The sequence below is a fragment of the Elgaria multicarinata genome, chromosome 12 (genome assembly GCF_023053635.1).
Source record: "Elgaria multicarinata webbii isolate HBS135686 ecotype San Diego chromosome 12, rElgMul1.1.pri, whole genome shotgun sequence".
In the NCBI taxonomy this organism is placed as follows: domain Eukaryota; kingdom Metazoa; phylum Chordata; class Lepidosauria; order Squamata; family Anguidae; genus Elgaria; species Elgaria multicarinata.
Genome location: NC_086182.1, coordinates 7,559,506 through 7,574,498, shown reverse-complemented (window position 1 = coordinate 7,574,498; position 14,993 = coordinate 7,559,506). Strand labels below are relative to the sequence as shown.

Sequence of the window (14,993 nt, the reverse complement as noted above, 5' to 3'; positions counted from 1 at the left end):
CTCCATAAGCCTTGGGGGGCAAGCGGGGTGGGGGTGTCTCATCAGGGGAATGTGATTGTGGGGGCTGAGAGATTTAATCCTCAATTGTCTTTATTCTTGGCACATGTGTCTCTCCTTGACTGTTGCAAAGAGTGACTGATAGGAGCTGCCCACCCCTGTAAGTCCTTGCTAAGAGCTGGCTGAAAAGAATTGAAGGGCCGTTATCCTCATATCTGTATTCATTCGGTCCTCGTTTAAATGTATTAGTTGGGGAAAAGGCTAGAAAGAGATGATACCTTGGAGAGCTGAAGGTGCTACGAAAGAGGCACTTTATCCCATTTCAAATATGCTTGGTCCAGCTGTTGTCTCTGGTGAACAGGTTTTGCAGGGTTCGTTTTGGGTGGGTGGGGAAGCTTTGAAAACCTGTTTGCCCAGAGAAGGCAGCGAGACCAAAAACCATGAGTCTGTACGCCACTGGCTTACAACCTTTAGCTTGCTGGAAAACTCTTGTCTGCCTGGGTTTACTTGGGGCAGGGGAGGGGCGTGTGGAGGCCGTGTGCAATTGTGTATTTCATGTTTGTAAAAAGTGACGTCTGGCTAAGGGAACGGAATGCCAAGAGCGTGGGTTTTTTTAGGAGCGGGTGATTTTGTTTCTGTGCTGCAGATCCTCCTGCATGTACCTGTGTGCTGCACTGTCCCCTCTTACACCCGTTGCTTCTATACAAGTAGGTTGTAGCTGTGTGCGTGCACGTTTTAATTTGAGCTTGCACCAGTTTGCACGCTCGCGTTTTGTTTGTTTATTTCAAGCATCGCAAAGCCAAGCTGACTTCTTTGCGAAGCTCTAACAGCGTTGTTGAGAACTTTGAAATCAGGGAATGAAGCTGGGAACCTCCGAAAGCCACCTTGGAGAATCCACCACCCTGGTTGCTGTGCCAGAAGAGTCTGTGCATGGTGACTTTTGCCACTCAACCACCTGGTACAGAAATGGTGGTGTCAGTCGGAGCCCTTTTGCAGGACTGTGGTGGGTGAAAACAGCCAGCATGGCTAGTTTGGATCGCTCCTTTAGAGTTCTGACTGAAACCTGGAGCGGAGTCACCGCCCCACTGACCTCAGAGCCACCAGCCTCCACTTGCTGCAGTCTTGTGCGCACTTTCTCGGGAGTAAGCCCCGTTTGAACACAGTGGACCTTAGTTTTGAGTAAAACATGCTTAGGATCAGACTACAGTGGTGAAGATAGACTAAAGATGTTCTTAACAGCAATTGTACTGAACACCCTTGCAACTCACCTATAACTGGCACGTGCGTTTTACAAGTCAAACACTGGATCAGATTTGCTGTGGCTCCCCAGATGCCTTAGTTAAATATCTAAATATAATTGTATCTGAAAACACAGTTGTCCCTAGTTACAAAACAAAATGCCTCAAAAACCTTAAAAATTGCCCTCGGTGACAGCATGGTTGTTGGCCAGTAGGCACTGGCCACATCCAGCTTTTCCTAGAAACTGGCAAAACCTAATCTCAGAGCTATTCTGCAGGTGGGGAAAACACATGCATGTTTTTCAGGACTACAGAGGTCCATTCAAATCACCCTCACCAAACCTATGCCGTTATATCCGTCTTCCCCCTCGTGAACCTGAAAGCAGGGGCGGCCAACCTGTGGCCGTCCAGGCATTGCTGGCTTTCCGCTCCCGTCAGTCCCAACCAGCATGCCCAATAGCCAGCGCTGAATGGAGTTGTAGTCCAAAAACATCTGGAGGGCCACAGGTTGCCCACCCACCCCTCCTTTGATGCAACCTGGCTATTGTGCTCCAAGCTAGTCTCTTGCTTGGTAGAACGGCGCTTTCCTATGCAGTTGGTGAAAACACAAGTGCAGTTACTGCATGGCCTGGACGGAGCGTGTTTGTATGTACAGCGCGACGAAAGAAAATATGTCTGTCAGGAGATCAATAAAATCACTTTTATCCTTTCGGGTGTTTGGGGTCTAATGGAGAGCGCTATGGACAAAGTCTTAGGATGGGAAGACGGACCCAGCCGGAAATTTTATCGGTAAGAATTGAAACCTGCCATTTGGGAGACCAGCGGCCGCCGCTGCTGGTTTCTGTAGGGGCTTTCCTATTCAGAGATGATGGCGAGGCTTGGTCTGGAGAGAGACGCACTTCCTATGAGCAGGATCAGACCCCGGTCCGTGAGCATTCTCACCGATGGCTCTGTGCCGTGAGCATTTGGGTGAAGCAGGGTTATCTGGGTGGTCTCAGAGCCTTTGGCTGGGCATGGGCAGACAGCAGCGGCTGCTTCGAAGGCGAGCTCATCCTGTTGCATTTCCCGCAACAAGCGCAGGAGCAAAGCGGCCTCCCTTTGCAAACGGTGTTTTTTCATGCTCCTGCCCATGCCCTGCAGGTCCCAGTTGGGCACCCAGAAAGCCCGAAATGTATTCTGTTAACTGGTGGATTTGCATGTTGGCCTTAGAAGGGCCAGTTGTCCCCTGTGACCAGGAGAGTTGAATGTCCCAGCGGTGGGTCAAATCCAGCCAGCATGGGATCCTGATACGGCCCTCTGCAGTTGCCAAGGTGCTCATGCCCCTTTCCTCCGACTGCCAATGGTTTGCTTCTTTCCTGGGTTTGGCACATTTTCCCCACTCTAAAAGGTGGAAATGCCTCTCTTAAGGCTTAGCTACTGGTAGCAAGAGCTTTATGCTGAAACATGCCAATATTTTTGCCATTTGACAATGGCCAACACTGGCAGGCAGCCCCTTGGAGCACCTCCGAAATGAGTCTGGCCTTCGTGCTGAAAGAGGCTCAACAGCCGCACTGCAGAGTGTGGGGGTGGCTTCTCTAGCTCTTCCATGCCTTGAGGTGCACGTCTGACGTTCAACAAAGATAAATCTCCAGATGTGTGGATCTCAGAGGTGGAGACAGATGCTCGGCTCCGCAGCCTGTTTCTACGTGTAATTACTGAGCATGTGCAAATGGAACTATGCTCCGGGACAGTTCGATTCAATTTGAAAGCATAAAAACAAAAGTAATAATTGGTCACTTTAAAACTGCGGGACTGCCATAACCTCAATAAAAAACCAAATGAATTCCAGCATAAAAACATCTAAAGACTTGCAGTAAAGGGCCCTGGCAGATAAAAAGGTTGTCCCTTGGTGCTGAAAAGACATAAGTTTTGCTGCCAAGTGAGCCTTCCCGGGAGACCATGCTACAAAACAGAGCTCCCTTCCCTGGTTGCTGCCTGCCATGCCCCCCAAAATGTGGGAATTCCAAGGGGAGTCTCTGAGGATGCTCTTAGAACTTGGGCAGATTCATGTCCCTTATGGGAGAATTTTTTTGGGCTGCGTTTCATTAGCGATGCCATCAGATATGTGCATCAGCGCACAGCAGGGCTGAAAGTTGCCCTCTTGTTTCTAAAGCAAAACAGGATCAGGTGTGGCTTTGGCCCATCAGAAAACCCACTTGTCTGGTCTGAGGGAGGTAGAGCTGTGCCTCTCCTTCTGCTCAGTAGGTGGAGTTGCAACCCAGGGAATAGGGATCCTTTGTCTTTCAGGCTGCTGTTCTCCGACAAGCCAAAGGGATCTCTCAGGTGGAAAGGTCCAGTTTCACTGTCACTGGTGTCTGGGATCACTAAAAGACAGGAGGCCAACAGCTGTGATGTGTGGGGCACAACAGGGGGGGATACCTATGCCCTCTTGAAAAGAACAGGAGCTGCGTAAGAGCATTGCCACAGTCTTGGCAAGGCTCTTGTGCATTTCAGGAGGGCGCGCACAAAATGTCTTGATGTGCCCCATGTTGATTACTGACCGGGGTGCTGGTGTCACTTGCTGGGAAGAGGGCTAATGCACCCCTTTTCACTTACGCGTTTCATGGCACATTCAGAGCTCCATCACACCAGCGATTTATCAGACTCTCCCCGTGCCTAGTATATGTTTTTGCAGTGCGGTACCCACATGATGTCATCCCTGTCCTGCACTCATCTCACCTCTTCCCCTCCGTTTTCCATCTTATTTTGGAGAGGGGAAAGTCTGGTTTTCCCCCCTCCATGTGCAATAAAGCCGCTCCTCCGTCCTGGGTATTGCTGTCCTTGTGCTATATGTGTGTGTCGAAGGGTGGCCTCGCTGAAAAAAAGAGGAGGGCGGTTCGGTTCTCCGCTCAACTGCTCAACCATGAAGGGGGAGGCAGAGAGGGCACCCGAACATCCTGCCGCCTGTGCCCAGGACTTGGTCCCATTCAACTCTATGGTTCTTACTCCTGAGTAGCCATGTCTAGGTTTCCTGACCAAAACAATGTTGGCTTCCCATTGCCATGCAAGCATTGACCACAAATGTCTCCAGAAACCAATTGTAATACTTTCTCTTCACTTACATTGTTTAATATGATCTTAGCGGAAAGCATTGTGTGTTGTTTTACTGTAATTACACAGTTTCAGGCTGCTGTATTATTGTATTTGTGCAGATTGCAGGGGGAAGGAGATTTCGCCGGCAGAGTAGCGATACAGGTGAAAAGATACATGAGCTGAAATAACGCAACAATGCACAGATGTGAAAGTGCCCAGTGCTAGACTCACTAAGAAAATGGAGGGGGAAACCGCAGACTCAAACCAGGGGGGGAAAGAGTAGGTGTGATGGAGCTCTTAGTTAGGTTTCAAACAGAGATTAGAACCTGGGTCTCTCTTGTCCTTGCCCAGCACTCTACAACACTGGCTTTAATGTAATCCTCCTACAATCTCTGCCAATCCACTTGATTTGGTGTTTCCTTCCTTCCTTCCTTCCTTCCTTCCTTCCTTCCTTCCTTCCTTCCTTCCTTCCTTCCTTCCTTCCTTCCTTCCTTCCCTCCCTCCCTCTCTTTCTCCTCCTTCTTCATGTTTACTTTGGTCCCTTGACCCAGGCTGACCATTTTTGCCTTGGAAGGCTGTCCAGTTTGCTCATTGGCCTGGAATTTGATGTTGCTTCCAAGTTTAATCCCTTTCTGACAGGCTGATCCAGCTAAGTATCAGCAGCCGCTGTCCTGCTGGGCGCATGTCCTCTTCACCATGCAATGCAGCCTGGTCCCTCCCGATTCTGGTGTTTACCTTGTGTTCCTGATTCTGGCCCTCTAGCAGTTCCTGTTTGCCAGAAAATCACCAGAATAATGCAACCACACCCCAAACCCCTAGAGAGAGAGAAGCATGTGTGTATTTGTATCCATAGTCAAGCCTCCCGATCTCTCTGGCATTATTATTATTATTTTTTTATTTTTTTATTTATTACATTTTTATACTGCCCAATAGCCGAAGCTCTCTGGGCGGTTCACAAAAATGAAAACCATGAAGAACATAAAACAACCAACAATTTAAAAACACGAATACAAAATACAATATAAAAAGCACAACCAGGATTAAAACCACACAGCAAAGATTGATATGGGTTAAAATATGGAATTAAAACAGCAAAGTTTAAATTTAAGTTAAATTAAGTGTTAAAATACTGAGAAAATAAAAAGCTGGCAACGAGAGGAGTACACTGTAGGCGCCAAGTGAACCTCTCTGGGGAGCTCGTTCCACAGCCGGGGTGCCACAGCAGAGAAGGCCCTGCTCCTGGTAGCCACCTGCCTCACTTCCTTTGGCAGTGGCTCGCAGAGAAGGACCCCTGTGGATGATTTTAAGGTTAGATTTATATACCACCCTGTAGCCGAAGCTCTCTGGGTGGTTTACAAAGATTAAAACACTGAACTTTAAAAAAAAAATATACAAAATTTAAAACCATAAAAAGCATAAAACCAGATAATATCCATTTAAAACAACTAATCTGGGTCAGTTAAAAACTCAACATTTGCTGTTAAATGCCTAGGAGAAAAGTCTTGACCTGGCGCCAAAAAGCTAACAATGTTTGGGCCAGGTGAACCTCGTCGGGGAAATTGTTCCATAATTGGGGAACCACCACTGAAAAGGCCCCATGTGGCTGCAAAGGTGGTCACGCTAACTAAGGTCACGTACTCGTGGAGTTGTTTGGAGGGTGAATTGCCAGTCTGTCTCTCTGAGTCAGGACTCCTTCCTCTGAACCTTTGGAGCAAGGCTCTCATTCCTGGATGGCTTCTCATCACGCGAGGAGGCCAAGCTTCTGCAATTAATCAACTTTAAACCAAACACTGGTTTGACCGTTGGACAGCAGCAAACAGGGACCGCTGGGAAGGGCGGGGGGACGGGGAGCCCTTATTTCCTGCAAGCTTTTTTCTTTGCCTTTCAGTCTAGGACAACTCTTTGATGGGCACTGGTGAGGCCTACTTGTTGTGCAGCTGTTGCAGAGGGCGAGTTTACAGAGGAACCGCTATTATTCTGTGCTCCTCCTCCGGTCTTCAGTCTCCCACACTCTGAGAGCCAGACGGACGTTGTTATCAGGGACTCCAGGCCCCTGTCTTGGCCGCGGGTCTGTGCCTTGAGGCCCCAGGCTCCCGAATTGGCGATCCTTCCCAGCTACCCTGTTCCTCTCCCCCACACACCGAGGTTTTTTTATCTGTAGATGTGAACCTTCGCATCTACAGATTGACATTTTTTTAAAAAAAGCAATGGGGAGGAGAAGAACGGGGCAGCCAGAGCAAGGTCAAAGAGAGGAGAGCCATCTGCTCCATTCCTCCCTGCTCTTCAGTGCTTGCCCAGGCAGCAGCCTCTCTGCTGCCCCGTTCCTCTCCTCCCACCCACCCCGTTTTTAAAAAATTCATTTATTTATTTACAGTGTAGAGCTCAAGTTGGAGCTCCCTTCCCTGTCCAGCCCAGCCGATGGTAACCAATCAGGGGGCGCCCTGGGCTCCGCAACCAAAAAAGTCAGGGTAAGTGCCCAACTTTTGTTAAGTGGAGTTTCCAGGGTTTGTCCCCGGATGGCTTCGCAATGGCGGTTGCATCATGTAGATGACCTGCCGCCACTCTGAATTCACCCCAGGGCAAACCCTCCATCAAGACAATCCCCAGGCCATGCTGTGTTTGAGGGCTAGCCTAAGGCAATCCCCATCATCTTTGCCTCTTGGCCATGCTGGCTGGGATTGATGGGGATTGAAGTCAAACAACATCTGGAGGGCCCGGGACTCCCCATCTCTGGCCAAACTCCTGGAGTTGAGATGCTTCCCGATGGTGGCCTCTTGGGCTAGTGATCCAAAGGTGTCTATTCCATCATTCTTTCCTTAACCCTTTCCCACCCACCCCTGGAAACAGGAACGATGAAAGCAAAGGACTACAACTTGAAGACGTCATCAACTCGACCCCCATAAAATTCAGTGAAAGCAGCCTTGCAATTGCAGAGTGAAAACCAGGCTTTGGAGCCAGAATCCGTCTGCTGTGGACGGAAGGGCTCTGCTCAGAGAAGGGGCCTCCACCTAATTTTCAGGGCTTGCCCCCTCCCCACCCACCAGAGCTCATGGTCTTCAGCAGGATCCCCCGAGCCTCTGTGTGGCATTGTAGGGGGCTGGAGGTGCTGTTGTGGGGAGGAGGGAATAGTTGCATGCGCCTAAATCTGGATCCTGCCCTCTGTTGCTGCATCCAGTTTTTCCTTCAAAGAGGGCAAGTGCAGGGTCTGTACTGTTCTTTGACCCATCCTCATTTGTGATTTGTACTGTGTGCTTTTCACCATGCCGGGCTCCATACAAAAATCAAGAGGAACGTGCCCCTAGCAGCCAGCCAGCCCAGGGCCTGCTAAATCATGACCCAGACAAGTGTCATTCTAGAAGCACCAAGGAGGATTAAAGAGCAACCACAGGAGCGGAGGGAAAGATGTTCCTTTAATAAACTTCTTAACATAGAGCTGAGAAGCCAGCTGGATTAACCACAGGAGAGCCAACCAGACAATGAGAGGATAATTAAAGCAAAAAAAAAAAAAAAGCTGATAAGCAGAACACACGAGATCTTTGCTGCCCATGTCTATGAGGACACTTTGAAATAAAAGTCATAAAGGCTAAAAAAAAAATTCCATTCTGGAATAAGCCTACGTGTTCTGCAATCCACTTCATCAGATGCCGTAGTCTTTAAGGTAAATATGAATATAAACACTTCTAGTTTAAGAGAGCAGCAAAACAGCCCTGGACCTGTTAATCACTGCATTTATAATAAAATAGTCGTAAGTGAAATTGTGTCAAATGGTTTAGAGTTGTATGCAATCAGTGTTAAATAGACCAGACATTACTGGCATAGCTGTTGTTAAATGGACCAGCAGAACTGATTTGGTAGTTTTGAAACTCTGATGGATTGTATACAACTGTAAAGCACTTGGCCCAATTGTACTTATCACTATTTTTATTATTAATTTGGCAATTAACGAGCCCAGTGCTGTCCTGCTGGTCTCTTACACCAGGAGCGTTTGTACTTCTATTGCTATTGGTGACCTTGTCTCTCTTGTTTTGGGTAGTCTTTAAGGTGCCACAAATCTCTTCGTTGTTTTTGCTCCTACAGACTAACTCCTCTGGAAGTTAAATAAGGAGCAACCTTAAATGTATGCTAGTAAGAAAGTGAGGCCAATCACAGAAGTAAATAAAATGTAGAAGACAATTCTAAAAGAGAGGAAAAAGAAAAGTTCAAGGCTGAAGAAAAGAAACGGAGACCTTCCAATTTTTATTTTTAAATCCCATTCTAGAAATAAGAATGACAACAAAAGCCTCCATGTCTACTCATAAGGAGACCCCAATTTGAAAGACTGTGGACCCTTCCTCCCCCATGACATCCTGGGATAGGAACATGGCTTGTCTATGTGGTTTCTTTACCCCAATGTAAATGCGCAGATTCGCATTTTAAGACACATGACACAGCCGCCCATTCGCCGCAGTGCCGGTTCTTTAATGCGATAATGTACATATTTGTATTTGCGATTTACCACGACTTTTGGATTAACGTCCTAGTTTGCACCACATTAGAGTTATGTGTCTGTGGGGGAGTTAAATCGCATTTTGACATGTGGGCGGAACTTTGAGGGCAGGGCAAAGTGATTGGTCGATTTCCTGCCTTCCCACCTCTCGCGTCTTCTGTCTGCCTCGTTCCTTCCCACCGTTTTTATGTCCGCAGATGGAGCTTTTAAAATAAAAACAAAGAGGGGGGAACAGGCAGCAAGAGGGTGGAGACGTGTTCAGTCCCGCTCCTGCATTCTCCTCTGCTGCCTTGTTCCTTTCCCCACTCGCTTTTCCCCTTCTATGAATCTGTGGAGCTCCGCAGATAAAATTTATAGCTTGCCTCCTCTATAATCCATAGCCTCATATGTGTGAATGTGCGTATGTGCACATGAATAACTATACTATTCCCCCCCCCAAAAAAAAATATCAGGAGATAAATTGCTGCTGCTGCTGCAGTGTGACCCTCTTTACCTAGATTTGAATCAATGAAAATTCAGGTTTATATTCAATGAGAGCAATCCCGTTGTTGTATAGACAAGGGCACTGTGATTTCATCATCTAGATTCTTTCCCCCCCCCCTATTCTCCATGCACACCCCACTCCAAACTTGCTTCTTTGCAACATCTTGCCTGATGAAGAGATCTGGAGATCTCAAAAGCGTGCACATTTTTGTGATCTTTTGGTTAGCTAACTGAACTATTACACGAATATGGAATTTGGAACCCATACCTTCTTTGCAGATCAGAAAATTCTTCATTAATGAAACATGGAACAAAGAAATGAACACAATACACACTAATCAATTCAAAGACAAGTTCCGGTAAATTCATATAGTTTAATTCACTAGATAGACACAACATTAAAATAACATTCTTTCCAAACAGCAGTAGGAAACACGTCTCTCATTCCAACGCACATCAGAATATGTTAAAGCTTTTGTTGTTTTTGTACAGAAAAAAATTGAATATCTACACAGTATAAAAATAATCTTTCTAAGTTTGGGGATGGAGGCGACAGTGCCGGATAGGCTTGGTTTGAGAGAAGTTGAAATGCCAGCAAAGCTGGAGTCTGATTTATTTTGGGCCGGGAGTTGGTCGCCCCCTAATTAAAATACCCCCTTTGGCAATGAATTCCATTCTTCAGCACATAGGACGTGGTTCTCTTTTGCCAGCCCTTCTGATGTAGGCTAGGACTTCAGAATAGCCTGTTTGCTGCCTTTGTTTTGCAAAAGCAGACTCCAAAAATGGTGAGATCAGGAGTGTAACAGGGGACCCCAAGACCAGCAAAGGGTCTGTAATATACACACACCAAAACCCAAACCAACCCCCACTGCTATTACCACTTTGCACAAGGCAACTGGAGTCACAGGTAGAGATGTAAAATTTCCAGAAATTTTGAAGCCATGGAAAAAAACCAGTTTTTTTCTGGGGGTTTTCGGGGGGAAACGGAAATTTTCGGAAAAATTGAAATAATGCAATATTAGCACTTTTTACAGATTGAAAGTCACTTTGTTACTTTAGGAACATAAAATGTAATTATGTCCAAGTTGGTTTGGCATAAAATTATTACATTTGGTATATTAAAAGTACAGTATATTCAAACAATTATTACCAATTTAATTTACTTTTTAAACTTTTTTTTTTGGTAACTAATGGAGCTACAAGCTCTTGAACTGTTAGGAACCTCTTTGGTTCTGCCAGTTTATGAGGAGCAGGCAAAAAAAAAAATCAATTAAAAAAAAAAAAAACCAGAAGAAACCACCAACATTAGTAACAAAGAAAATTATTTATGTCTCCGCTAGTCCTCTAGTGTCAAGACATAAAGCCCCCATTCCCACAAAAAGAACTGAGAAAAAAGGGGGCACTAAGATTCAACGAATATGCATGAAATTTAATCAGACTCATTTTCTGAGCTATCGCTATCACTAATAGTTTCAGTCTCTGCTTCCATGGCAGTGCTGCCCCCTAGAGGCAGAAATGCACCTTGCTCTTGCATTTGAGAGTTGTAGTCTCAGTTTGCAACCTAGGACTTGCTTGTCCTTGGTGCACAGACATTGTAATAATCTGATACTGTACAGTTTTTAGAAATCATTTGGAGAAGTAAGTATCTGAACACCTTGTCTTATCAACATTTTATTCATCATGCTAAAATAAAACATCCCATAATCCGTTTTTCTTTATTTTTTTCAATTTTTCCAATTTTGGGGGGGGGGGGAACAAAAGAGGCTTCGGGAAAAAGGGTTTTTTCCCTATTTTTTCTGGGTTTTTTCCAGGCCTTTACATCTCTAGTCACAGGTGACATGGAAGAATTCCTTTCCCGCCCCTCTCTTAACATCCTGAAAATTCTAGGTAACATTAGGAAAGGAGTGACTGGATGTGGTTCTAAGCAGTTACCATTCAGATCCACTATGGGTCTGGAACATTAATCTGTGCACTAATGCGCATAGCGTCCACTGGCCCCCTTTACAAAACAAAATTAAATGGAGGTTTGCCTTCTAGGTGCTTCTGGAACTGAACCTTATTGTGTAGAGCGGCCTTCCTCAACCTGGGGCGCTCCAGATGTGTTGGACTGCATCTCCCAGAATGCCCCAGCCAGCTGGCTGGGGCATTCTGGGAGTTGTAGTCCAACACATCTGGAGCGCCCCAGGTTGAGGAAGGCTGCTGTACACAATCAGCTTCCTAGCAATCCCTTGAATTTCCTGGGAACAGGGTGTGTGTGTGTGTGTGTGTGTGTGTTATTGGAACAGCTATGTCTGTGTCAGTTGGTGCAGCCCCAGAAATAAATAAATAGATGTCTAAAACATGGCCTTGGAAGAGGAGAAAAAGGTGCCCTGTCTCTCCCCTAACTGCCATGTGTCAGTTCAAACACACACATGAACGACATCTCCTTGTTGCGGCGTCCGCTGTCTCTCCCTGATGCAAGGAGATCCTGGAAGCCTGGAGCGGCTCAGGCTGTCATGTTCTCCCGGATCCAGCTCAGATAGCGAATCACGTTCGTGTAAACGCCTGGTACGCCTTTCAATCCGCATTTCACACCCCAGCTGATAATCCCCATGAGGTTCATACGGCCCTCGTTCAGACAAACCAGGGGTCCTCCGGAATCACCCTGCAAGGGGGCGGGGGTAGAAAACAATGCAAGAACATAAGAACAGCCCTACTGGATCAGACCAAGGGTCCCTGCAGTCCAGCTTTCTCTTCAGACAGTGGCCAAACAGCTGCCCATGGAAAACCCACAAACAGGACATCAGTGCAACACCACCCTCCCACCCATGTTCCCCAGCAACTGGTGCACATAAGCTTACTGCCTCTGATACTGGAGATAGTATATAGCCATCAGGGCTAGTAGCCATTGATAGCCTTTTCCTCCAGGAATTGATCCAACCCCGTTTTAAATCCATCCAAATTGGTGGCCAGCACCACATCTAGTAGTGAATTCCATAGTTTAACTATGGGCTGTGTGAAGAAGTACTTGAGCAACAGATGCTCATTCATGAAGTCATGTCTTTCACATTCGTTAAACTGCTGGCCAGATGTTTTGGCTCCCTTTAAGGGCCAAACCACACACAATTCCATGGCTAAATGCAGGAATGACTAACTCTGTGATGGAGATTTTTATTTTCTTACGAAAATAAGTAACATGTGCAGGGCCCTGATCCAGAGCAAGGGGGAGACAGGGTAGAGTTCATGGGATGTTGTCAGTTTGCCTTCCAGGTTGCTGTCCCTCTGCTATTTGTATTGGAAAGAAAGGTTCCGTTGACATAAATGGGAGCTTTCCTTTCCATGGAAATAAGCGGGCATTGCAGGCAGAAGTGGGGCAGGCGGGCGGGGCAGTCTAGATTGGAACCACAGCAGCAGGCAAAGGGGAAATGCTCTCCAACACACACACACACACACACACACACACACACACGGGGAGGGAGGGGGAGGGGGAGAGAGAGAGAGAGAGAGAGAATGAGTGGATTGGGGATGTTCACACCTATTTATTTATTTTAAAGTAACATTCACACAGATTTCTAGTCGCATGTCCAGTATCACTCCTTCCTTCACTTCAGTTAGATAAGTAAGCAAATAAAAACAATTGGCACCTCGCTGCCTTTTAAAGGAGCCCCAAACCTGCCCCCCAAGGGGCTGGCCTCCCTTTGAGACATGGATGGCCTCCTGGTCCCATTGGTACTGGGGTCAGCTAGGAGCCTGTGTCCAAATTACCTGCCTATACCTGGGTGTGGAAGTGAGCAAACCATTGGGAGGACCAAATGAGATTGGGTTCCCCCACCCCCAAGTTTAAAATGGGAAACTGACAACATTCATGAATACCTTGCTTGTAGGGGTTTTCCTCTCTATGAAGGAAGGAGAAAATGTTTGCCTTCCCCCCCCCCAAAAAAAATGTTTTAAGAACTCCAAACAGAAACATGATAGAACTTTACAAATACACACACACACACACACACACACACACACACACACACACACACACGTCTTTCTCCTGTAATCATGGGTCACCCAATCAAATTGACTGGCAGCAGTGGGAATGAGGCTACATTTCTTCCAATGCGGAGTTAACTTATGGGATTCACTACCACAAAGCAACCATGTTCACACCTCATGGTAAGCAAGACTTCTCCAACCAGATACTCTCCAGATGCGTTGGACTACAACTCCCATAACTCATGCTTGCCCATGCTGGCTGGGAATCAATGGGGATTGTAATCCAACACATACGGAAGACACGAGGTTGGGGAAGCGATGTTAAGCCACCTATCTTGGCTTAATAAATCATGATGCGCATGGCAGTTTAAAGGTGGCTGATTAATCTTGGCTTGTTTGGAAACAATTAACCATCATTTCCAGTGTGGATGCTCAATCACAGCTTCCTGGATTGCACATCCACTCATGTGCTGGACGAAACAAAGCAGGCGCAATGGAGTTGTGCACATCATGGTTTACTAAGACAAGATTGATAGCTTACCATGACATACGAATGGAGCCAAAGTGAGGATGGCCCCCAGTTTCAGTGGCTCTTTGGAAGGATGAGACCTTGGCAGATCATGGCAGATATCAATGGTTACAGGCTACAATAGCTAAGAGCTAAATGGAACCTCCATGTACATATGCAGTGTATCTCTGAATACCAGGTGCTGGAGATGAACAGGAGGGGATGGCCATGACTTTTGTTCTCTACACAGGAGTGGTGACCCTCTTTCAGCCCAAGAGTTGAATTCAATTTCAGAGAAGCTGACGGGGACCACATTCCAGAGGTGAGGTGGGTGGGGCCAAGGCCAAAGGGGCGGAGCAAAAGGACCAAAAATAGCAGCCTATTTTAGCTTGAAGCTCTTACTAACCCTTAGAAGAGGCATTTCGACCTTTTTGGATGGGGGAAAACTACACCAAAGGCAGAAAATCACCAAAATGACTGCAGGTCAGGGGAAAGGGGGGGCATCTGGAGAACCCCAGAGGGTCAGATTGGGACTCCAGGTGTATTTGGCCCATGGGCCTGAAGTTCAGCCCCAAGGCTTCAAGGGAATTCTTAATATCCAGACAACTGGGTTTACCTTGCAGGCGTCATCCAACTCCCTGGTGTCGCCTGCACACAACATGTTCTTTGTGACTGTCCTGTTGTAGAGTCGTTCGGGTGTGCATTCACGGTCCGGATACAGCCTCACATGTCCTTCCTTCAGGCGCTCCGAGTAGAAAGGAGAAGCTGTTGACAGAAAGGGAAGGTGGTGTGTGTGAGCTGGGGCAGCAAGTAGGAGCGTTGGCACAGATTTGTGCGGCTTAGTTAATGAGGACAAAGGACAGATGTTCACAAGGTGCCCATTATTATTATTACAATCTCTTTTCTCGCTTGTGGCGGTTTTTCTAGACAGACATGATGGGCTTTGCCAGGTCATGCCGTCTTTTGCTGATTCAGGAATTCCTGGCTATTGAACACCATACAAACGCCATGTTTTACGTATGACTGCTTTCTAGATGTTCGTGTGCATGTATTTTAGTAGGCCCAGTTTCTGAAGGTTTTCTGTATAGTTTTTTTGATGCGATGCCAGTGACTAATGGAATAATTGTGACCTTTTCCTGTTGCCATAGTTCTTTAACTTCCATCGCCAGTGGTGTATATTTCTCTCTCTTTTCCTCTTCCTTTTCTACAACATTGTTGTCATTAGGTGTTGTTGTTGTTGTAGAAA

The 14,993-nt window shown here is 46.6% G+C and overlaps 1 protein-coding gene across 1 annotated transcript in view; it reads right to left on the bottom strand.

The window, feature by feature from the left end:
- Positions 1–9,636: 9,636 nt before the first annotated feature.
- The window catches only part of PLAT (plasminogen activator, tissue type), a 51,000-nt gene continuing 45,643 nt past the window's right edge, over positions 9,637–14,993 (bottom strand). The window contains exons 13-14 of the mRNA XM_063138869.1: positions 14,364–14,512; positions 9,637–11,920 (exon numbers count right to left, since the gene is read on the bottom strand). Coding sequence (XP_062994939.1) covers positions 11,762–11,920; positions 14,364–14,512 — 308 coding nt within the window. The 3' untranslated portion in view covers positions 9,637–11,761. The remainder of the gene's footprint in view (positions 11,921–14,363; positions 14,513–14,993) is intronic.